The sequence below is a fragment of the Lutjanus erythropterus genome, chromosome 1 (assembly GCF_056507025.1).
Source record: "Lutjanus erythropterus isolate fLutEry1 chromosome 1, fLutEry1.hap2, whole genome shotgun sequence".
NCBI classification, from domain to species: domain Eukaryota; kingdom Metazoa; phylum Chordata; class Actinopteri; order Lutjaniformes; family Lutjanidae; genus Lutjanus; species Lutjanus erythropterus.
Window position 1 is genome coordinate 24308429 of NC_139317.1, and position 26135 is coordinate 24334563.

Consider the following 26135-nt stretch of genomic DNA (forward strand, 5'->3'; position numbering starts at 1 on the left):
ATACCACATAGCACACGTACACTGTACACACCACACACATGAAAACAAACACACGTTCACATTCAAACAGAGCAGAATACAACACTGCCATACCCTGGTAAGGCAAATCTGAACAGGGCGAGCTGTGATGAGTGTTGTTGTTAGGTAGCTACAGTATCTGGCAGCTATCTGGCATTAATCAACCCTTATTGTCGGTACATAGTGTTTCAAAAGGGACACAAATAGTGTTACATTGATTTCCAACAGGCAATATAATGAGAAAATCCCTCTCAGCTTACAGAAAAACACAAAACCTCTCCCAAAATACATAAATAAAATGAGAATCTTGGCATCTAACTTAAAAAAAAAAAAAAAAAAAACTTTAATAAAACCAAAAAAGTGGGTCTGTCTAAATACTTTTTGTAAATATTGATACGTACAAAAAAGCTTATAAGCTGCAATAATGAAAAATGAATGAAATGAATGGATTCTTTTTTTGGAAAACAACGTGGTGAGAGGGTGACATTTTGTTTCTTCAGATTATGTCTTTTGCTATAAAACATACCACCCCGAATAAACTTGACCCCACATCACAAATATAGTGCACTGTGCAACTTGTAGCAAAGTTTGGCCGACTCTATGAAAGTAGATACGGGGTAGTTGTCGTTGTAGTGTCCCTGCCTCTGATGTCCAGGTTCCACTGAGGAGAGAGGATAGCAGGCACCAGTGGTTTGGGAACAGCAGATCCTCCGTTAGTCTTGTCGCGCCTCTCCTCAAACGTCTCCTTCCCTTGTTTGTCGTCAGGCGGGGGGCTGCACGTCGTGTCCAGTCCGTGGAGAAACTGATGCTGTCCCCTTTTCTCACAGATAAGCAAATGCACAAAACACTCACACACACTCACGCAGACACGCTGTATGTTACAAAATAACACATTTGTCTTTATCCTTCGATTCTTTCTTGGCTTTGCGTTCCCCGCTGGAGGACTGTTTTCCCGGGCTGGGTGTGGCACCCGCTGCCGCCGCCGTCCCAGTGCCGGATGCTGCTCCGCCTGCTCCTGCACCTCCTCTGTCCGCCTCGTCTCCCTCAGCAGGCTCCTGCTGGCCCTGCTGCACAAACAGGACCAGAGGGCAAAAGAGTATAAGTTCACAGATACGTGTATATTATAAGCAAAGCTTCCTGTTACTCCACAATGGGAAAAATATAATGTCTTTCACTATATTAGCGAGAAAATTTGCCACATTTCACTTGGATGTTGAGTTAATGTGTGTACAATATTGACCATATTGAAAGCTGAGCTCTAATGCTGCACAATCTGTTGTTCTTCCTTTCATGAGCAGGAGAACTCAGCTCAGCACACACTGAAGAATTGATTGCTTCAATTGACTATATTTACCATCAACACTTAATGGACATCCACATGAAAAGTACAGAATGTTCCCCTTAATGTCTGGGTTTAAAATATGGCACATTGTGTCACTTTGGAAAAAATAACATATACTTTGAGAGATGAAGTAAGTGTGTAAAAAAACCTGGAAACCATTCAATCTTTTTTTTAAGATACAGTGATGTTGGGAATCTCATCATAATTTAAGTACTGGGTGGTGTTGTTTTAATACAAATGTAACATCATATGTTATAAGATATAACATAATCTCACAAGAGGTGAAAGACTCGCTCTTTTATTTATCTAGTTTTCACTTTTACTTCAAAAAATGTTTTGTATATGTATATAAATACACATTATTCAGGTGTTTGTAAAAACAGAAAAGCAGTAAGAAACTGACAGAAACTGGAGGGGTGGATTTTGGTTTTGTTTCTTTTCTCTCGCTCTCTCTTTCTTTTTGCCAAATTTGGGTTTTTATATGTTGTTCAGTAATGCAGAGAAGAAAAATAGAAAAATTCATGGGTATTTGTTGGAAAAACTGAGATTGCGGCGCCATATTGGTTTTAATTGTGTTGTTTATAGAAATCCTTTATTCAGTTCATTATATCTGCAACAAGGAGGTGTAATGACTGTCCTAAGTACCTAAGCAGTTCCAGGGATAATGCCTGTGTCTTTACCTCACAGCGGTGACTATATCTACCAACTGATAACCAGGTCTTTCATAATGATTAAAAGTAGGTGTGTTTCTCAGTCCGACCAGAAATGTGAGTTTTTATCTTGTGCATGTATCTCCTCCTCAGCCTCACTATCTGTTGGGTAGTTGGTTTGTTTACAGCACAGAGATGAGCGTCAACAGGCAAGAGGCAATGTGCCACAAACTGTGCTAAAAACCCAAAATGAAATGCACATTCTGAATGCGCTGTATGTTGCTCCTAAAACCTGAATATTATCGTACGTGTCTTAATTGGAAAAGACTACATTCTGAATAAAGCCAAATTGGGAACAGTCGGATAGAATATTCTGTTCACATGACCTGTGTCAAATTGTGCCATATTTGGAATAATACTGGAAAATTAGTGTACATGTACACGTCGTGAATGAAAAGTGGCAGCATTGCAAGAAAAAAGAAAAAGTCCTTTTCATCCTTAATTTCTCCTTTTATAGCTCAAAATCTCTGATGCAGACATCCATCTGTTTCCAGCATATTCCCTCTATGCCACATTAAATGCCCCACATTTGTTCAAAGTCCTGCGTCTCCTCCCTCTCCCACCTGCTCCCGTCTCCCTCAGCCCCTCCCTCCCCACCTGTGCCTGTGCCGCTGCTGCCGCTGCTGCAGCCGCGGCCGCCGCCTGCTCCTGCTCTTGCTCCTGGTAGTACTGCGAGGCCCTTCGGTCCTCCTCCTCCTGAAGCTTTTTCGCCAGCTCTAGGTCGCTGATGCCCTCGGGGAGTTGTTCCCACTGTAGGTCCTGGCTCTGCTGCTCCTGCTGCAGCGACAGCGCCATCAGATAGTCCTGATACACACACGAACATGCACAAAGAGACACAAAGACTAGATGATTTATTGATGAGCGATGCTGTCAGTGTGACACTTAAGTATATATATATATACCAATATACACTCTGATTATGTAATAGCTGATCTTGGCCACACAGCCACAGCTCTTTGCTTATTAACTGAGCCATTTGTGTCTGTCTTCATTAATTTCCATTTGTTTCATTACACATTTTGTAGTAATTAGTCGTGGTGCAGTTATCAAAACTTAATTTATGCTGCTCTTATCCATTGTATTCTATCCAGTATCTTCTCTTCTGTTATGTACTTTGTCACTGCAAAGACCCAATTTCCCCTCTGGGAACCTTGCAAGTTTCCTCCAATCTAACTGAATTGATTATGAGCGCACAAAATTGCCGGAATAGACTTTTCTCACCGACCCTATCTCATAGATAAGGAAGGCTTGGCCTGAGTAAGCAAAGAGAATAAAAAGTAATAGCCCCCTTGCTCTTGTCTAGTCTGTGTGAGTGGGAGCACGGCAGACAATTTGTCAGCGAGCACCATGTCTGGACCGCTCTGGCCCACCAATGAGCAGACAGCTGTGAAACCAGTAAAAGTGCGCAGGAGACACAAACCCAATGCATTGGGGGCCAGTGTGGAGACGGTGTGGTACAGAAAAAGCATGGATGAGAATGGAGGGAGGCATGCAACCCTGCCATTTTTTTTTCATGCTGTGTGGGTAAAAAGCTGGTATGGGGAGCGATAACACATCTATTATTGAGGAAATTCACTTATTTTTCCTTTTTTAAGCCTGGGACGGTGCACAGTTGATTTTACTCTAGTGTTTTCAGGGATTTAATATTGGTCTTTTTGTCCCTCATTCATTCTTGTATTCCTATCATTTCTGTAAAGTAACTTAAATGGATAGTTTGGATTACCTGAAGTCGGGTTGTATGAGGTAATTATCAATAGTCAATGTATCACCTACAGTAGATGGTGGTCAGCATGCCTCCAGTTTGGAGAAGCAGAGAGGAGCACCAGTGCAGAGGCTAAGCAATGTACTGCTGTGGACAGGGTCAGCAATAAAAGGCATTTTAGACACAAAAAAAGTTACACCTGAACAGAATAGAATATTTTCACTGCTTTACCTTGCCATCAGACAGCCTTTTCTGATGGGAAACTTGTGTCATATAAGCTGAACATCACTATCTCAAAACCAACCACATTCAATAGGTGAAATCAGTAGAGAACACGACAGTTGCTCGTCTCCTGCTGCCTTGATTTGTCAGTTTGTTTGTGCTATTGTGTGACTTGATAAATCTGAACAATCCTTCAAAAACCCCAAAGTCCCACAATAACACAAAAACCTAACTGACCGAGGCCGTGGTAAAAATGAGCTTGTTTGTCTATGGAGTTTGGTTGGTTTGGAGAGAGTGATATCTGGCTAATATAACAGCAGTTTCTCATCAAAAAAAGGCTGTCTGACTACAAAGTTAAAAATCAATATCAACTTAAGTGTACCCTATATTTAGAATATTTTCAGCACTATATTTTGCCATCACACAGCCTTTTCTGATGGGAAACCGTTGTTATGTAAGCTAAATATTGCTCGCTTCAAACTCCATGGGCAAAATCCAGAATTTTACCTCGCAGAATACAAGAATTACTGGTCTAAGGCTGCTTCCATCTTTTAGTTTGTTTGTATTATTGTGCGACTTTGGTGAATCAAAACTCTCTCTCAGTCTCAATCCAAACTCACACAATAACACAAAAAACTGACAGATCAAGGCTGCAGTAAGCCAGCAACTCCCTTGTATGGGAGATAAAAATTACTAGTTTTGCTTAAGGAGTTTGGTGGCTTTGGAGAGAGTGGCAGTAAAGTAAAGCAGTGAAAATATTAGAAATATAGCATATATCTAAGCTGATATTAATTTTTTAGGTGGACCATTTTTTAAGTGGCTAAAATGCCTTTTGTTGCTGACCTTCTCCACAGAAGTTCATTGTTTATCTTCCATGCCGATGCTCCTCTCTGATTCTTCTGATTGGGCCTAACTGGGACTATTGATAAGTACTTCATAAAGCTCCACATCAAATAATCCAAATTATTCCTTTAAAACTGCTTGCCCGAGGGATGTACAATAAAGAATACAAAACCAGCATGACGTTACTGGTCTTGTATTCTGTCTTCGATTTTGTGGCACGCTGATGGTGTGAAAAGCACATCATGATTAAGCACATCATGGTTTCTGGAGTGGACAATCGCTGGTTCTGCTCGTCTTGCCTGTGTCAGTGCTCAGACCTGGTCTATCTGATCCTGCTGGCCTCGGTACACAGTCTCCGGATCTGAAGGAGGCCGCAACCGAAACTCTGAGTCACAGAAGTTGCCGTCTCCATCAACGTTGTGCAGACTCTCCCAGACGACCTTCTCTTCTGTCAGGAAACCTTGGTCTGTAACCAGGAGGTACAGCTGGCCCTAGAAAGCAAACACATTCTCACATACTGTCACTCTACATACAGATACATGAGTACACAACCGCACAATCTGTATATGGTTGTTTTGTGTGTGGTTGTATGTTCATAGGTTTGCAGCTGAGTGATTACAAGTGAACTCAGGTTATCATGATGTTTTGTCTGGGGGTTATAGGTGATACACGCAGCTTTGCTTACATTGGCAACAAAAGACTGCCATTCAAAATACAAGCAAGCAGGCTCCGCTTCCCCTCCTTTAGATAACAGGAAAGGTCTGCTAGAGCTGCAGTGATACAGTGAGCCAGCTGTTGGCAAAGGGGCTGTTAGACATGTGATGTAGTCATGTATGCAGAGTAGGAGCACTTAAAGGCAGTTCAGATCTAAGATTCTTGACAAAATAAGTTGAAATTTGCAACTACATGCAATGTGCTGGCCTGCAATGTTCTGAAAACCTGCCAGTTTACACCAGTGCGATCAGACGAGATGGTGTATTGTCTTGCAATGAATCTCTATACTCCCATTCTAACTGTTAGCTGGATATAGTTGGTAGCATCTTAAAATATGAATGACAATAAATATGAGCGGAGCAGACAAAAACATCCAGCAAGTGACAATTTTAAGGCTTGTGTCAAACAGACATGGCTGTTCTTCAGCTGTTCAATGAGGCGATCCTCTCTTTCCTCTGTCCAAAACCTGCCATTACTGACAGTTTGTAACTAACTCCACCAGCTGACTTTGCACTCGACAAGCTGAGTCGCAGGCGACACCGCAATGCCATCAGGTGGCTTGAGTCAAGGTGAGACAGGACAGTTCACACTGCTGCAACTGCTCCCTGCAAACCTCTAACACAATTTTTTTTCATTTCAATTTTCAGAAATATTTGTGAAAATGTGTCAAAATACCGTTTTAAATTAAATATTGTCTTGTTGCAAAGATGTCCTGACCTACACATCATATTCTACAGACTTAAGAAAACATCTTTGTTAATCCTAAAATATTTTTCAATGAAAATAGAATAATGATGTAAAAATCATCATACCCTAAAATGTTGCAAATCACATGACAATTGCAATATCAGTCAAAATAATCACAATTGGATATTTTTTCTAAATTGTTTGGCCCAAGGTTGACATTAGAGACATTAGATTAGCTTGATTATCAATCCAACCAAAATGTAGAACAGTAACAGCTGCTGATGTGCGCCAGGATTCAGAGAATTATGACCCACATCGAGGGATATTACAGTCTGGTAACCTGTTCATTATTTACAGCTCCCACTGATGGGTCATGGTATTTTGTCATGGTTTACTTTTGACCTCCAGTGATTGATTTGTTGTTTCTTTAGGCTCATAGATTTGCTGTGTGTTTTTATAGAATTGTATGGACGTGAATGCAGATGCAATTAGATATTTTTCAAAGTTGTTCAACCCTATTTAAGACTGAAAAAGTAGTTTTACTGATATCTGTATGACGATTAGCAGTGAAACAGAAAGAAATCTACCTTTACATGGTGGAGGCATCTGTCAAAATACCCATTAAAATATTACATACCAAACACAGTAATTGTTCCTGTAAAAGGGCTTCAAGGTGCCAGTCACTGACAGAAGAGACAGTTCATAACACATCCTGCCCTATTTAAGTTGCAACAATATCCACAGTGAGCTCCATGATTCATGATTCTCAACCTAGCTCAGTTACTGTGGAGTAGTTGTCTTTGTGTTTACCTTGTACTTGATCATGGTGCTGAAGTGGTTATTCCTGAAAAAGACGCAGAGCTCTCCCTCTTGTACAGTTGATGTGAGCTCACATAAGCCGTGGTACGTCAGCTGAGTGGCTGTGCTGTTCAGGAACTGCTCTGCCACGATGCCTATGATGAGAGGAACAAACAGAAAAAACAAGGTAGTGATCGAGTCTGTGACTGATTAGAACATGCAGAAACATGAAGCAATGATGAGTCTTTCTTGAAAATTGTATTATATGTTTTTATACTTTTAGTCCCTGTATTTTGAATATACATATTATAATTGAGTCATGGTGCTTTTATTTTGATAACCATCACCTATCACTTGCCTGTTGACATTTGCATGAGTAAATTAGTTTAAAGATAATCAATTATCCAGCTTCAGAAGGTGTAATAATTTTCATTTGTTACTAGTAAATGAACTCCTGATTCACAAATATTTTCATCATTAGACGACAGACGGCTGCATGAGTCATCATCGCAACAATCAAAAATCAAGCAACCCTTTCATGAACATAGGTCACTGTTTGGAAAGCATGTTGGAAACCCTGCTGTAATGTCTGTAGCAGCTATTTGAGAATTCTGGCTCAGTGCTGCTGGAAGTGGTCACAGTTACTATAGTAAACTCAATATAGGCTGAGAGACAGATGGCGCAAGACATCTGTAAGACAGAGCATTCGATGTAGTGCAAACATACTCGCACACAGAATCAGAGCAATACTCAAACAGACAGAGAGGCCGAAGAATGAGGCACAACACAAGAAACGGATGAGAAAAAAACTATTCACTACTTAGTATTAAATATTCAAGTGCATTAGAGATGAAACTGTATGAAAATTTCATGTCAAAATTATTGTTATCAGTGTTGGGGCAGAATTACTATAGTGTGCTGAAAATGTTCAGTAAGTACTGATACACATTAAAATAATTTCCCCCACATTTATTCTTGAAAACTACAAATAAAATTAGCAGTCTTATGAACTTTTTGTTTGCATGAGCATTAAAATAATAACATAGCCAGAACCAAACCTTATGTCAGGGGTTTTCAATTTTTTTCAGCCGAGGACCCCTTACAAGATAAGAAAATATACTGGGTAACCCCTTATGTATGTTGCGTGGAATAATTTGACATAGCTTTTTTGTTTTACACTTCTTTTTATTATTTATTTACACATCAAGAGAGTGTGTTTCACTCTCAGTGCATTCAGAAAATAAAATCCTAATTCTGATTATTTTAAATAATATATAAAAAAAGAAAAATATATGTGTATATGTACATATAAAATATAAATAACAAAGACATAAAAAGACCCCCCAAAATAAAATAAAATATAAATAATAGATAATAATAAATGTAGGCTATGATGAAGGCTTTTGTAAAATAAATAGATAACAAAAACAAACAAACAAACAAACAAAAATAAATAAATAAATAAATATTTTTTGTATATCATGATTTAAATGACTTAATCAGAAAACTTTTCTCAGACCACCTGGCAGAGCGTCATGGACTCCCATTAGGGAACCATTGCTTCTATGTAAACATATGAAACCATATTGAATGTGCATTAAAGGAGAAATCTGTAATATATTTACTGCAATAAATCATAATAATGACCATGATATGTCCTCAGAGATCGAGGAAACATGCAGAAGTTAAACACTCATTTCTCTGATAAACACTGCAGCTGCGGTGAAATTTCTATTCCAGGCTGAAATAACTGTTATTGTTTGCCTGTTTCATGTTAATTAGTGTTCAATTTAATGCTGGACATTTGCCGAATGAAGAAGCGTCTGTTTATGAGTTGTAAGAAATTATCATTAATAGTCTTGTAAAAGCCAAAGATGTTTATAACAAACTGAGCAATGCTAATTGAGTCTGGCAGGTAGTAAGACAGGCGGCCACTGAACTCAAACTTCAGAGTGTGTATTCTAACTTCAGAGCAGTGGGCTTTTGGTTTCAGGATAACCAGTTTAACTTTACATTGACAGACAATTTATTTAATACACAGTTTATAGCTCCAACTCAGTATTTGGACTGCTGTACTCATTTTTGCACATGCAATTGCTACATATTGCTCTGTTATCCTAACAATAATAATAATATACTAAAAAAATGCACGCTCTGCAGACAGGGTGACCATCTTTAATCAAGTTTCCCTCAGCACTCTTATGAAAACCAAAATACAACAACACTTAAGACCTCTTTGAAGGCTGTAAAATCCCTGGAGTGTTGTTACTGCCTTCCGCCATGTTTTCATTTAAGCAAAACAAACCCATGTTGCTGCTGCAATGCTGGACAGCACTTATCGTTTTCAAAGCGCGCTAATCAAACCTGGTTTGAATGATAATTTAAATTTCAAATGATAACACTGTCAGGGATTTTACCATGGTTTATCACGAATCCTGTAATAGTTTCATCCCTAAAGTACATTAAAGCATGTCAACACAACTCAAAGATGTTTTGTCTTCTCAGAATTACATTAGTACGCTTAAAGTGGTTGCAAATTCATCTCTTCAAGTGGTGATGGGTAGAACCACTTCAGCTAATCAATAATTTCTATGCTACATATGCAGAAAGACAACAGAAAGGAGTGAATCTCTTGTATCGGTCTCTTCATGGACCGAGGCCTTGATGTGTTGACTTGGCAGCAGGCCAGCAGACGACTACTCAGGAAGCTCAGTGTTGAATGAGCAAATATTTTTAGTGGAGAAGTTTTTAGTGACAGCTGGTAAGAAAACTGTGAGCTGTGGAAGTAGGTCATTTGATCAGACACCACATGTATGTCCTGGTTTTATTTTAACTTGGTCAGTCCAGTAGACATATCTCATGCAAGGATTGTGCCACTGAATTAATGTTGTACTTGAGCAAAGATGTGATGTAAAATTTAAAGAAGATGCACAAGTTTAATTTTCTCCATCTCCAACTACACAAATAAGGAAAAAGAAGAGATGAGGGGGAGACAGGAGAAAGGAGAGGAGTCAGGCAGGTCAGACGGTAGAGATGGTGCAGAGAAAGCACTCACCTTCCCCTGCCAGCTCGCTGTTGTCTGACTGTTTGCAGGATATTATCTTCTCTACCAGCTGGTTGTAGCTGCAGTTGCCCACTGCCTTGACAATGTCATGCATCTGCAAACAAAGATAAAAACTGTGGGAAAGACCGTTCAGCAGGCCCCGCTACTGTTTTACTAAAAAACACAGCAGATTTATACAAAATTTATGGCAAGGAGAAAAATTCTAGTGACAAGGGGTTCATACTGAAGCTCTCTGTACAAGCTGGAACAGTTTACCTGAACTCTGGTGCATTCAGCTGTTAATTATTTTTATTTAGGGTGGTGTGAGTGCTGTGAATGCTTTGAACACTTGATGAAACAAATGCACACATAGAGCTCTGAGAGAACTCTGGAGATGTTAGTTTGTGGTGGGAAGGCAAACCAGACCAGCCACAGGACTGTGTAGTACTACTGTAGATATGAAGTTAGTATGAACTCAAAAGCTAAACTACTATTAACCCCTCTGCTGAGTGTGGGAACTGTCAAGGAAGTGACTTCCTATATAATCATCTGAAGTCATTTTGTAACCATGATAACATGTAATGCTTGGCAGTTAAGTGAGCAAAATGTAGAGCAGCTACTGTATCCACCATATTTGGTATAAGACGCCAAGTTTTCATCCTGTTTCTAGCTGTCCCTTTTTTTTAAATGACACAGTTTAAGTTTCAATCATGACTTATAATTACAGGTTGATCAATGATACCACTACAGAATATTAGTAATCACGGAAGCCGAGAAGCAGTAAACACTTCCAGTAAAAATGAAAAGCTTGATGTGAAAAATTTATAAAACAAACTCACACAAAAATCCTTTTAAGCTTTTCATTAAAATAGAACCTTTCAACATTATCTTAAAACCAAAAGTGCTAGGTGCTGCCAGGCAGCATTTCTTAAAGTTAACTGAATTTTTTAATAAATAAGTAAACAAAATAGCCTCCTGAAGTTTCATAGTTTTATAATAAAAAGATATTGGGAATCAGAATTTAAAAACAGACATTTCAATAATTGTAAAAATGCAGAATGTTGGACCCAATAATAAGCCAGGTTGGTAATCTGTCAGTTACTACTAATACTGCCCATAACCACTTATTTATTTCTGATTATTCTGTAAATCTCAGTCAGTAAACAGATGATAACTTCATAGTCACACCTCTTGATTTGTTTATAATAAGGTAGTATTCATGCTAAGGGCGGGAATGTCCTGACTGGACACAATCTTGATGACTCCTGATGCATCAGAATTTTTGATTTCCATACATCATTATAGTTTCTTGCTGTGTGACTACTTGCCTCTTTTAAAACATAGTCTATTTCTAATTATCCACACTTAGCATACTGTGCAGTTCTTGCTCACACTCAGCCATCCTCAACAACATGCTAAACATGGTGCACATGCTTATGTCCATGACATTTCACCATCCAACTAGTTCAGCCACGGCGACTGTAGAGGAAGCCTTACAAAATTGTTGCAGGCAATCATAATGTTAAGAATATGTTTTTAAATATCTGATTATTGACTTTTCTGCATAACAACAATCTCTCAAGAAAGAATTACAACACAATTAAGAATTTTTCCACCACCCCTAGTTAATACAAAATAGACAAAAACTATAAGGCAACAATGATCCAAACTGCAGGCATGAAAATGACCGAAAGGTAGAGGATTTTATCATTCGTAGTGAATTCTATAGAGATGTATCAATGATGAACAGGAGGGCAGGAAAACAAGCTGTTTTCAGGCTGGTTAAGAGCAATAGCAAGGTAGGGTTCATCTCACCTGGGGATCGACCAGCCAGCCGTGGTAGAGAGGGATGTCCAGTAGATCAAACACGATGCATTCTGGGGTGTACTCGAAAACTCGAACCCCTGTGAACTTCACGTTCACATCCAGACCTGTCTGCAGCTTATGCAGCACCGCCATGGCATCACTCATGTTCTACAAAACAAAGAACAACAACAATTCAGACTTTCATTATTAAAAAACGGTGTGATAACAATGCAGCACGGGGGTAAACAAATCTCTTAACGAAGACGTGTTTTCTTGTGTGTTGTGAACATTACTCAGAACCAAAAGCTGTGTCCGATCCAGCTGTTCTCATGTACTGTGAGCCGTCTTTATTTGTTACATTATTACTGGTTGTCTGCACACAGTCAGCAGAGTTGGAGCTATCAGGGATTGATTTTTCTACCTTTACAAGAAACCATTAGCTGCCATTTATTATTATGCAACACAAAAAAAACTGCCTCTACACACTCACACCTTAGTTTTGTCAAACATTTCTTCTTTATAGTCACCTCCCTGTGACTAACTTGAGTGGTTTCATATTTATGGCACTTACTAGGTTTTGTTCTGCTTACTGTCAATCGGCCTTTAACCACAGGAAGAAATGGAAGTCTCTGCCAGGAAACCATTTGATACTACATTTCTGTGTAAGCTCTCAGGCTCATCATGGTGAGACATGATATTTCCCTTTGATAACATCACCAAGGGGTGGACAAAATATGAGGGACACTTGACAATATAATGTCATATAATAGCCCTGCAATAAACACAATGATAATTTTTTGGGGGTATTTCTGACTTATTTTTGTAAGTGGACAATCTGATGATTTTAGATTGAGATAGAAATCTAAGGCTTCCATAATCAGGATTTCAGGCAAATCACAGGGATTGTGGTAATTAATGTACTCTTACTTCTGTTTCCAAACTTCACATAACCTCACTGACTAGCGGATCCATGATACATGAACAAACCAGTAGTGATAGATGGCTAAGCTGATTGGACGAATTACTTCACATGGCTTTCTTGGGTGACGTATCGTAAACAATACAACAGAGTTGTCCGTACTTAAAAAGTGTCATTTTATAATTATGTTATTGTCTGTTTACAACTTCATTTGAAACACAGTTTTTTAAGGCTAATTCTGGCGATGGTCTACAGGGTATTTCAAAACTGAGAAAAAAGATTACAGTTTAGATTGTGGATCACAATTTTGATTCAGTAGATTGTGTAAAATCTACTACTGTAAAATGGATGGATAACTCATTTCATTCACTTAAAAGTATCCTCGCTATATCTGGAATAAAACCTAAATCTGATTATGCTATTTCCAATCAGTCCTACTCTCTGAAAATTTATACCACATGAACCAAGGTTTGCACAGTGTCATCTTTTAAAAGCAGACTAAAAATATCTTTTTATCACAAGCTTTTAGTAAGGTTTAAAGTGTGTCTTATTTTTTCAACAACAACAACAACAACTACTACTACTACTACTACTAATAATAATAATAATAATAATATCTTGTATGTTTTATCTTACCTTATTTTTGTTTTTATTTCGAAACGTATTGAGTCTATACCTGTTGCATGAAATGTGCAGCTGACTTGATTTACCTTACGGTCAGTTACAAAATCAACTAAAAATGAATCTGCTAACTGCCTTTATGTCAAGATGACGGGAGATGACTCACTGTAGCAGAAGGTATGCACTGACGTCACTTTTACACGATGCCAACCCCACTCACTATGAACACACTGAGCTGTGATACCAGGAGGAAAACAAGAATCTTCAAAAACTAAAGGCTCTCAGACTCTACAAAGCCTTGTGCTATATGTACCAGATAGTCAGCAGTCTGTGGAAATTCAAGCTTTGCACTGTATATACAGTATGTAGCTCCACACCAGGGAAGAAACGTTACACAAAACAAAGCCTGAAGGCACAAAGATGCCTGGGGGCAGGTTTAGTGTCTGATCTTTATACATTTAGTGAGAAAAGAACAGAAAATGGTGCAAAAAAGTCGATCTGGGTTTAAATTTTAAAGCAGCAGCCTGTTCAAAATGGTTGACAGCTTCAAATTATATTCTTTCAATACATTTTAATGCTATATCGTGTTTCATCTAGACAACCATGTGCTTTGTTAATGTTACACAGAGCCTGAGAAAGTATTGCTTCATCTTGCTTCACTCCTCTTTGGCTCTCAGCAGTGAGTAAGAACTTCTGCCTGAATTCTCTTTAAATCTGTGCAGCTCTTTACCAACGTACCAGTGTTTTCTATGTGAGTGCACAGAGGTGGTAGCCAGCTTTTATCCTCTTGAGAAGAATAGCATTAATTGTACCAATTGTTGGGCGTTTACAAGTTTCATTAAAACAAATCTACCACTGGGGTCCTGTGGGTTTTAATTGGACTGGTTTTAATTGGATTTGTCTTCTCTGGTATTCATGTGGCCCAAACAGAGCTGAGGAAAATACCCACTCCATGCTGCATGTACTGGTCAAATGTGTATGTGTAAATATAGTTTGACTTTGAAGTGGTGTTTTTTTCTGTTTGTATCTCTGGTAGTAGAAGAAAATGTTTTAAAGCCGTCCAAAAATAAAAATATATGGACAGACATTCCTTTATTTTGAATCTGTCTGAATGATTGAAGAGAACAGACTGTCTCCACTATGACGACCATTTGTCCTTTTATTATGATTGAGGATTTTATGTGCAGAAAAACCTTTTTCTGCACTGTGTGAACATTGGGGAAATTACTTTATATACACATCACATCATATGTATGCCAAATACAATTTGTTATATGTACCACACATGCACACACACCTGAGAACCTAACAGACTAATTTCTTGCATTCAGCCTCAGAGCAAGGTTTCCCAGCTGGCTCTAGACCTCTGCTGCTATTTAACTCTGAGATCAAGATAAGCCTCGCAGCTGAGCCCTACAACTCTGTTATGAGTGTGTCGCCGTGAGTGATTTCCATTTGATTTCAGCTCTTTCACAATAAACTTAAATTACCCGAAAGTAAAGCCAATTACTTTACACATACTAGAACAATAAACCTGACTCTACAAACAGACTTATCTGCAGTTTACCTGCTCTGAAACAGGGATCATAATTCAATATCACTTTTTATCAGCTTTCAGTGGTGTTGTATTGTAATGATGTCATCATTTTTATTATTCTAGGATGCCTAACAACATCTGGCAAAGGGACTGCTGATGGAAACTAGCTTTTTGCTTCCCCGGGTACATTTACATTTGTTTGAATGTTGATTTATTTACATTGTCCCTTTTCCAATACATAAATTAAATTAAATCAGTCAAATCAGATTGTATTGTTTAATCATTTTGATTCTGTTGTCCAAAATAATCTTTCCAAGCACTGTGTGAAAATAAAAAATACTTATTTTATAAGTGTGAAGAAAGAAAAAGTTTAACAGCAAGACTTTAAGTCTTGTCAAAATAGTATTGAAGAAATACATATTATTGAATTCTAAACTTTTTAAGGACCTGCAGAATCCCTGTAATATCATGACATCAGTTTAAACTACAGGATCGACCAGTTTGTTTTGGCTGCTGGTCAGATGTTTAAAAACACATTATTGTGAATGTGAATCTTTATTTCCAGGATGTATTGCGATCCTTTTGTGTGTGTTCATACTATGAAATGTCTCAGAGGTGTCTAACTGAATCATTTCTTACAGTTTTTCATGTCCATTGAGGAATGTAACAGCTGCAAACGTCATATACTTAGTCATTTTTAAATTGTATGTGTTCACTGTACAGTGTGTGGACATTTTTCAGTTTACAGTAGAGATACTGTAGGTCCCATGAACAACAAGCTACTCCAGCTTTGACGACTGGCACAGCGAGCGGAGGTGAAAAGCCTTCAGCTGGCCCATCTGAGAGTGTGGATTAGGACGATTATGAGCAGCAGTGATGGCGGGATTAGCAGGGCTATGTAATGGACCATGTCTCTTCACTTTAGGGCAGAGGGCTCCAACAGCAGATGAGTGCTTGGAGATCAGATGATTAGCACTGCATCACACACATTCATCTGCACTGTGTTGGATGTACCTCCATAGTATAACATAGCTGAGGTTTTTCAGTATTTTTACTTTCACCCTAAAGTGTCTTTCACTCTAAATTTACCTAAAAACAAAAATCTTGAGTAGATTAACTGGTAGTTGACAGGAAACTGCAGATTAGTACCAAGATGAGGGATTTAGTTCCCACAATACCTTCATCTTTTAACAGACAGTCCCAGTTGATAATGCATGTGTAAAAGTAAAATAATGCAGCCAAGAATCAAACTATAATCAACCTTCTCACTCAAAATACAGTATTATTATTATTTTTATAACAATTATTGAAGAATGACCTGTTTTCCCGACGTTGCATTTTGAGGTAAAACCCAAACTTTTCTGCCAAGCAACACAATTGAGCAACAGTTTTTGGTTGAGAAATACATACTTGCTAAATAAAATCATTTTAGGGCAGTGTTACTCAACTTAAGGCTTAGGGGCCAAATAGGTCCAGAAGGACTGCTGACCACTTTGTAATTTATGATTAAAATAAACTGATTCACACCAGGATTTTGTTGTTGTTGTTGTTTGTTTATACCAATTCCCTAGCAAAGCAAGTTGAGTATCCCTGTTTTAGGGAATTCACCTGTCATTAATTTTGCATCACTATGCATCCATATAAGTGCCATATAAGTGTCTGCATAAAAATCTATTTAAAAAAATACACAAAGCAGATCTATGCACCTAAAAGAAAACTACAAATCAATCAGTGGAGGCCAAAAGTAAACAATTACATAATACCATGACCCATCAGTGGAGCTGTAAATAACAAACGGTTTACTAGACTGATGTTCCACAATGTGGGACATACTTTTATGAATCCTAGCAAACATCAGCAGCTGCTACTGCTCCACATTTTTGTCGGATTAATCATTAAGCTAATCTAATTTTTAATGTTTCTAATGTCAGGCCCAATTTACATGCATAAGGAGGACAGAAGAGCTCTCAATATAATGCAGTACAATACAGAAACACCACTGCCGCCTAAAAATGACCACAGAGGTGAATTCACTCTTCTTTGCATCACAAAGATACATTTTCTCATTTGGAGCTGATGTAATGGATTCCATTTAAATTAACATACCTAACTAACTGATAACCCTTCATACAGTTTAATCTCTGATCTTATAATTAGATGAATCCTACCTGAATTATATCAGTTTCCAGCACCACAACCTGCACAACTGATAGCACAGTCTCTCCTGTTAAGAGCTTTTATGATTCTGACTTTGAACAAACCATTTCTTACAGCATTTTCTCATCATGTTTACGTCTCAGTTAATGTCATTGCTTACTCAATTAGAGACAGATTTATATAAAGAGGACATTTAATTTGATTTCCAGGGTGTCTACCGAACAGATATGTGAAAAATCTGGAGCAAACAGGCCAGGGTTAAGATGCTTTTATCGGCTGTGCTCACAGGAGAAGAAGGGTTTCAGAAACATTTGAGAACAACAACCATCACTGTGAATGACACCAAATTAAAACAAAAGAGGCTTATTAAAACATGATAACCCATTTCCTCCGGTGGCTGGAAAATCAGTGTGGGTGAACTGTCTTGTACGAGTGCTGTTGAGTCGGGTCCACTGAGACAAACGCAGAGCAAAACTACACTCTCACTTCCACAGCTCCTCTGAGTAAATATTTAACAATAGCTAAAGAGCACCCATGCAACTGCTATTTTAATCCTCATACACTCCTGTGACAGATGATGTTTTTTAAGATGAATTTATAAATAGAACAACTTCTGTTATGAACTTCTACTGTTCAAAGTCAGGGCTGCTTCAGCTGTATCTTATAACAATCCAATAAGCAATGAAGACACATCACTCTAAGATATAAAGAAGAGGACACCTTTTGTTTGACATACACATAAACACATCTCAGACTTGCTCTCTCCCAGCTTCTAGCATCCCAGAGCTCTGCCCACTGTAGTCTCCGCATACTGTGTCAACCACAGCGCGCGGACATGAGGACACCCACATGCAGAAGAGCTCCCAGTCCGGCGTCTAGGATTAGACTGCCATAATAACTATGCAGCACAAACTCTGACCACTCCCTTTCTTTAACTGTGCATGTTGAGGACACCACTGATTTATTTAAGAAGTTGTATTTCAGCTCAACTTAAATTTAGAAAGACCGTTGCAGTAAGCATCTACGTTACTTTTTTTTCTGCTCTCTGAATGAGGGACAAGTGTGGCTTCAAATCATTGACAGATGTGCTGGTGCTCTGCCACGCAAGAGGAGGAGAGGCAGGCAGGGCCGCTCCCACACTGTAGGCAGGCAGTGGGGATGGGAGGAAGCAGGAGCTCCATCTCCAAGTGCCTCTCATGGTACACACACACACACACACACACACACAGCCTCAGTAATAGCCGGGAGCAGAACCCAGCCATGCGTCTCTAAGCATTCACAGCCATGTGAAACAACATAATCTGACACTCCTGACCCCTGTTGTTCCCTAGGCCTTGCAAGACACATCTTATGTAACCTATAGAGCAGTGGAAAAAAAAGCTAAGCTGCAGTTTTATGTGGTTTGCAATCAGCTCGATGCCTTTTTCCATATTACCAAACATCCACTGACCTTATCCGCTACCTCAATGCAAATGTGCAAACCCACTTTAGTCAAGGTTAGCATGCCGTTATGCTGATTATGTGTGTGCGGACACATTAGAGGAGTGTGCATTTCACTTGGTAGCCTATAGTGTGGTGAACATGCATCAATAATGGCGGTGCGAGCAGCTGACATATTTTCAGTGCATCAGTGAGACAAAGTGAGAGCTCATGTTAAACTTGCACAATTATGTCTCCACTCAGAGAGGGAGGAGAGAGAAGGAGGAGGGGGAGGAGAGAGGGTGAGTTCATCCCAAAAGCCCTGCGCTCCTCAAGCACCGTGAAAAGTCAGCAGCTTACTAATGCACACACATAAGCAAAAACACATGCCTGTTTAATAATCATACTCTGCAGTGATTAGGCAGACCTTACCTGCTCATAGTTTAGCCGCTGGGCCTCTGATATCTCTTTAGGCTTGGTTTCCAGAATGTAGTCTCCTGCAGAGATAGAAGGAGAGAGATGTTGGCAGATTGGTTTACATTATTGTCATGACAGAGCAAAACAATCACTACCTTGATTAGCAATGATCATCACAATAACTCCGTGTCTTAAGTGTAAGGTGGCAGATGTTCTGAAATGTTTTAAGTAGCCACTGGGGGAGGGGGGTGCTGTTAAGCACGAGCCAGCTGTTTCCCAAAGAAAAGGCCAAATATTTAGGGTCAATCAAGTCTGTGTCCATTGCCGTGTCACCTGAGAGCTCTGTCAATTTGGCTCTGGAGCAGTGTGAGCTGTGGCGGACAGCACAGTCTGGCAGCTGTCCAGCTCCAGCTCTGTTCAGCCTGATCTGCACTACAAACATACTGCTTTCTGATCATGAACATGTCTTTACAAAACAAATCTACACCGTACACTAGATCATGGTTAGGTGGTTAATTTTCATGAAACACCATTTAAACATGATGCTCATCCCATTGTCTTGGGGACTGACCTGATCAACCTCAGCAGGCAAAGCATGAGAGCAGCCCATTCATTAATTTGATCCTGCTTCATGCCCCCGCCCCTTTTTGGATGAAAACAATCACTCTAACTGGACTGGTGGTCAATACAAAGTCAGAGGTCTTTTCCAGTTTAAATGCATGAAAACTTTATCACTTTTTAACTATAAGGAGCCCAATCCTCTGGTCAGTCAGATGAACACTTATGCCATGTTTCTGCTGATTAACGATCAGCAATGTTACATAGATAAAAGAAGAAACAGGCGTCCTTTCAGTCTGCCTTCATCAAAGTGGACATGCATCACATATACAACAACCTTCCTGAATCTTCAGTTAATGCATTTCATATATGTGCCACTTTTTATTACATTAAGACACTTTATTTTGCCGTTTTGATAATCTGTCTTTGCTATAAACTAATTACATCAGTGGCAAAGCAGAGCACTTGTCTTCATTTGGATATCATTTATGCTTAATAAGAAGTAGAAAACAGGTCGGTTTTAGCTCCACTTCCTACGGTACTTTATGCTGTTCACAAGGTTCATTATTAGAAGGTTGGTAAGCTCAATTTATTTCAGTTATTATCATTAAAGTATCCTCTGCTCCAAGCAGCTTTTTGAGTGGACAGACTGTTAAACCAAATTCCATTATAAAAACAGGTCTTTTATGGTGGGGTCATAGTTCTTCATAGTAAAAAACGTTACACCATCACCAAGACTCTGTTCTGATTTGCTTCAATCTACAGGCACAATCATCACACATTATTTACTCAGGAACATCGTTATCTGTCCTGTGATGAAGTGTTTGACAAAGACACACTTTTACGGTGCTTGTTTTCACCCAAAGGGGGTGTGGTCGTTCTCAAGACAGGAACACGATGTATGGCTGCTCTCATGGGGCGTCATCAGCTGATTAAGCTCACCTGGGCCCTTGAGCTATAAAAGCCGAACCCTGAGCTCCACCCTTTCCCCTCCTACAGCTGGCATCCATCCTGCATTATTGTCTTCTGGTTTGTCTTATGATGTACATTAATATTATTTTGATAAATTACTCATTTTTCAGTAAATCTCTTGACTCCCTACTTGTGACATTCTTTATGCAAGTTTGTAATCAATGGGGGCTCATCCAGGATGCAGACCTCAATAAAGACGCCTCTTACCACCTGTTTGTGTTTGTTGTAGTGCTTAAGCCTTTCTTCTGAATAATTCAACCGTTAGACAGAAAACAAAGCATTATATATAATAAATAATATTATACATATTGTCACACACTTATTAATTCCATCTGGTTTATAAATATGTATTTATATATAAGTATTTTGCACAGATTGTGTAGCAACAGATGTCATGCAAATGTATTCTTGTTATTACTGTTAAAGTTTTAAGGAAGTCTGCTTCTTTCTTTTAAAACTCTTGTTCAAGTATTTTTCAAAATACTTCACAGAAAATCATTAATTTATCAGGAACTGGCAAGAGTATCATGCTGCACTGTCAACACATACTTTTCCTGAGAAATTACTCAGAGGAATGCCATCAACCTCTTGTCATCAACAGCTACATTAAGTAAAAACAGCCACACACGGAGAAAAAAAAAAAAAAAAAACACTTTCGCCCGGATTTTGCTCGAGCAAATCGAATGAATGGAATATATCCAGGAAAGAGCCTTTTAAGCTGTTTTCTTGTACTTAGTGCTTTATAGATTGCAATGACTGACCTAAAAAGGCATGATGATTTCTTCATGTGCATGCTGAGAGAAATAACTATCCAAACCGAAACTAGCTACATGTTTGACAAAAAAACTTGTGCTTCTGAGCTAAACACAAACTGATGCACCATTCAGGCTCATTGTAGCTGTTTTTAGGAGGTATTTGCACTGAGCTGTCTAACTGCTGGTTTCAGTTTGAAAAACTCTTCTGACTTAATTTCTATGCTGTCACCCTGGATGAAGATTTTTGTGTGAGTCAAGATTTTTTCCAGCAGAGGGCCAGCCAGCTGAGTGGTTTTACTACGGTGTGTCCACAACAGGGAAAACCCCTCACTGCTCTGTACTCCAGTGAACTGTGGACTCGCTCATCTCTTGTCCTCCCCTTAATATCTGTATCTGTCTGCGTCTGGATCACTGGCATGCTACACTATGTACTGTACTGACGATCACCACCAGCCACTTAAGAAACATCTGAACTTCATCACCCTCAGTGTTTGTTTCTATGTGTTATGACAAAACAGAAGTTAACCAGCAGCCCCTGAACATTATACAGCATTAACTTTGTGTGCTGTAATTACACGCAAGCACAAGGTGAACTTGTCCTCCCAAATACCACACAAACGGGCACAATTCCTTCATTATTTAAAAGTATGTATAGATAGAAGAGTACAGTGTGAGCCATGGTAGCCTACAGACACAAACAAGCCCAAAGAGCTCACACACAGTCCACTCATGTCAATGGACACAGACAGAGCTGCGAGGAGACACTAGTGAGAACCGACTCTCCCTCAGAAGACCCCCCGCCGTAATCAGACACTCTACTTTGATATTGTGGAGTAATTTTAGTTATGAAGGGCAGGAGAAGAGATAGCTCCTGTTTCCTTTGCAACAGCCGAAGATTAGATGATGGGGGATTCCCCTGCTCTGCTCTCTTCCTCTGTTGACTCTGGAAAACATATATAAATCTGACCTTAAGAATGTTAACTGCTCATCTGAGAGGACATGAAACACAAGAGTGTGTACAAGGCTGTTGAAACTCAACACCTCTGGCTTTACGGGATAGTATGTTTATAAGTGTGGACTCATGGGCAACACTTATTCAAGTCAGTGTGACTCTATAAAAGCAGGCCAAGATATTATTATTGTAGTAAACTACAATAAATCTGTTACAAAACTGGGTATTATTATAAATATAAAGCCAAGTAAAAAAAAAGCCAAGCAGCAGAGGGCCAAATGCAGTGAGGTGACATTACTTAATATAATCATTGTTACATATTTCCCCTTTAATCAATGATGCAGCATCATATTGCACTTCTGTAGTTGATTAAAGGACCAGTGTGTAGGACTTAGAGGCATTTAGCAGTGAGCTTGCAAAGTCCAAACACTTTGCCTTGCTCTCCCCTTCCAAGCAAGTAGGAGAAACTACGGTGGCCATGACACTTGCGTAAAATGTGAAAGGCCCTATCTAGAGCCAAAGTTTTATGTTCAGGGTTTCCCCCAGCAAAGTTGTTCGGCCCAGTGGTAAGTATCTCTTGAAGGGGCCAGGCGGCCAAGTAACTTTTTTTGATGGGGGCCTGATGTGGGTCAGCAAACAGACTGATGGTAGGGCTCTATAGAGTCTGTGATGAAATAATCACAGCTGGAATCAGGGCACTGAAAATTTAAAAAAGCCATAACACAGATTTCAGTGGAGATTTGAAAATATTACTATGTAATCTACATAGTGTGTCATTTATTCAAATCACATTATGAAAAAATCAACAACTATAGTATAATTTTACAAAGAATATTACGTATGTCCACTGGGCCACCCCACCTAAACTGTTGTTTAAAAAACATCTTAAAAATACATCCCATGAAAATAAAATTCCCAGATGCTTAGGCCCAGTGGGGCATCGGTGTAAGCCTGGTGAGCTGCTAGGCTTGCAATACACTCTGTTTGTCCTTTCTGGACCCCTGAAAAAACATGGTGGCCTCCATGGAAGAGAATCTGCACCCTCTGTAGATATAAAGTTGTCATTTCAAGGTAAAAAAAAAACCTCATTTTTTATTTTCAGGTAATAACTAAGGAAAATATATTCATAAATATCAAATTCTATTTCTGCCAATAAATCCCCATAAACTTACACTCTGGATCTTTAATGGCTACAAACACTCACCAAGATACTCCATCAGTTGCTCAGCAGTTATAATTTCCATCATAGGTGGCATCTTAACCTGCAACAGAGACACATCATACCGCTTGTGAATATTCAACATGTACTGACATGCTGAAATAAATAATGCTTTTAAAGAAAACATGTCTAGACAACAAAAAAGGTGCTGATGGATAGAGAGGCACTGGTGATAAATCAAGTGTCAGCTGTGTATGCTAACCAGCTATCTGTCGGTAAACTGCCCAACTGAGACTATATTTTTGGGACTGATGTCGATACAGATATTTTGGAGAAAAAAATTCAGATACAAATATATCAGTCAATATTCTTTATACAGACAGGATATTTTATCATTTAAAAATAAACTTTTTTGCCCAAAATGTTATCAGGGCACTGAAACAGTAAACTTTCACCTGTATTTTTGACATTTGTAAAAACAAATTAAATAAAAAAACACTAATAGGTTAAAATATATACATATATATTAAAGGCAGAATTAATAAGATTTGTTCAGGGGTTTGTAAACACATTAGAAAGACAGTTGATTGTTGCATCTCATTCCAAGGATGTCAAATACAGACATCTTAGGTTGGTAAAACGTCCCGAGCACAGCAAAGTAATGGGAAATACGGGCAGAGGGCAGGGTCTCTGCAAGTACAGCCACCACTACACACTTCTAGTGGTTCATAAGTGATGACTGAAAGGTATTATGTTTACATTGTTTGTTTGTTTCTTTTTAAGGAAAATGCTGCATACCAAGTACACATAAAATGCTGCCAATACAGCTAACAAATAAAAACAATCTGCACTATAATCTGTTGAAAAAAAGATTTCATGCAGGCACATATCAGACAATATATATGCAGATATCGATATTGACTGATATAGCTGATATATTGGGCTGATAATATCAGTCGACCACTGGTAAACTGTATATTACCCCCCCCCCCCCCCCCCGCCCCCATTGTTTCTCCTCATTGATTGATACAGCTGATCTGAAAATAGATGAGTAAACTCTCAGCCTCATGTCAAAGAGGTGGATAAACCCTCCACTAAGCCACTGTTTGTAATCATTAGGGAACCTTAGCATTAAATGAAGTCTTACACATTGTACTTGGATAAAATAAATGATAGAGCTCAGAGCTATAAAACATGTCTATTTGTATGAACTCAGAATCAAGTTTCCATTGATTCGTGCTCCTTTACCTTCCATGCCAGCAGAAGGACATTCATAATAGCCAGTAATGGACAGGGGCCGTTCTCGTTCTGAGTGATGATCGGTGTGTTCTCCTCCCTCCACTTGATCCACTTGATGTGGTATATGGACTGGCCGGCGGCCCGGTCCTTAGCACACGAAGTCTTTGTCCCATCAGCCCCGTATTCGCTCTGCAGGGCCAAGGCCAGCCCCCGGTCCTCCAGACCCTCGCTGTTCAGGTCGGAGCTCGGGCAGGAGTTCAGGTTGGAGAAGGACTCCAGTGAATCAATGCTTCGGGACTCTCCACCGAGGCTGGGATCGGGGTCACTCCCACTCGGCAATCCCTCCGATAAGGTGTGATCAGCAGACTGCTTGACGTTATTCGTAGTGATTGCATTGTCCGGACACAGATGAGTCGGTTTGGAGAGTTTTGTTGGTTCACTTTCTGCACCAGCCGAAACCTCAGCCGGCACATCTGTGCTCTCAACAGCGGTAGGTGAGGACGGGCCGTCGGTTTTGTTGTTTACTAACTTTGAGGCACCACCCTCGCTATCTTCTGCAGCCAGCAGCACCGAGTCATGCCCCATCCCGTTACTGATCTGATCCCCGGACCTCGACCACGATTCGCTCGCCGCGGTATCCTTCTTCTGGTCCTCCTGCACCGGGGGGACTTCGATCACTTCTGGCACGTCGGACTTCCCGGCAGCGCTGGAAATGACATTAACGGCGACGGGAGCACTAACATTTGTGGTGGTGCTGTTATTACAACTAACGTTAACCAAAGTACTGAGAGGAGCCTCACTATTCTTGCATTTCTCGGCTGTTCCTTTCACTCCGCCGACAGCCGTAACGTCGCCCATCTCTCCCGCGATCGTGGCACACAAAGAGCTCCCGTCAGTGTCTCGATGCAACGTTGCATTTTTCTCCATTTCGCTTTACAGACTGTCGACAGATTTTTAGCTAAATTGCAGCAGCAGCAGCTTCGGTCCCAAAGACGCCATGACAACTCTACGAGTGACGTCATGAGGGTGAATTGCTTTCAGGCCGAGCAAGGGGGCGGTAGAAAACGAACGGCCAGCCGGTGGTGCGTTCGTGTGCACTCGTATTCTTCCAGTTCTTAAGTTTATCACTTAAGCTAAAAATGTGTGATCCAAGATATTAATTTGAACTAATTGCACCGCATGTCACTGATTTATATATGGTTAATAGGTTATTAATTACGTCTATAAGTTATAAATAAACAAGTATAAACTAGTGATTGTGATACATTAATGTGGGCTCACTATTTGGCAAGATGTCATTACTGCTTACTACTAATTAAAATGAATCAGTGCACGCCACAAATGTAAAGGTGAATAATGTTGCCAAAGCCTTAGTGTATGAATCTTGACTTAAGATATGCTGATGAAATTGACAGGTATAAATGCTGGTTGATGGAGCTAAATAAGCAATGAGATCTGAGATTTAACAGTACAGATAAATGTGGGCTCATTATTTGACAACCTAATATATTGTAACAAATATTAATGACTTATAATTAATGGCAT

At 39.4% G+C, this 26135-nt stretch overlaps 1 protein-coding gene across 3 annotated transcripts; it reads right to left on the reverse strand.

The window, feature by feature from the left end:
* Window positions 1-467: 467 nt before the first annotated feature.
* Window positions 468-25655, reverse strand: mindy2 (MINDY lysine 48 deubiquitinase 2). Of its 3 annotated transcripts, none has more exons than XM_084717720.1 (9): window positions 24600-25652; window positions 23397-23454; window positions 18971-19035; window positions 11895-12053; window positions 10092-10194; window positions 7049-7191; window positions 5155-5328; window positions 2668-2874; window positions 468-1082 (listed from the first exon to the last, which is right to left on the reverse strand). In XM_084717720.1, exons 1-9 carry the CDS (start codon window positions 25515-25517, stop codon window positions 897-899), a joined length of 2013 nt encoding a protein of 670 aa, XP_084573846.1. In that variant the 5' UTR covers window positions 25518-25652; the 3' UTR covers window positions 468-896. The 3 variants fall into 3 exon arrangements, with proteins under 3 accessions (XP_084573846.1, XP_084573836.1, XP_084573855.1); XM_084717710.1 differs by having other exon boundaries at window positions 468-1085; window positions 24600-25648; XM_084717729.1 differs by lacking the exon at window positions 468-1082 and having other exon boundaries at window positions 2741-2874; window positions 5137-5328; window positions 24600-25655.
* Between the last annotated feature and the right edge of the window lie 480 nt (window positions 25656-26135).

Bases quoted from the DNA above. Each gene is read 5' to 3' on its own strand.
- mindy2 (XM_084717710.1), bottom strand. From the start codon at position 25,517: ATGGAGAAAAATGCAACGTTGCATCGAGACACTGACGGGAGCTCTTTG. The intron at 19,036-23,396 runs GTGAGTGTTTGT...CTATCTCTGCAG, and splicing joins GCAACTGATGGAGTATCTTG to GAGACTACATTCTGGAAACC. The intron at 12,054-18,970 runs GTAAGGTCTGCC...TTTGTTTTGTAG, and splicing joins AGCGGCTAAACTATGAGCAG to AACATGAGTGATGCCATGGC.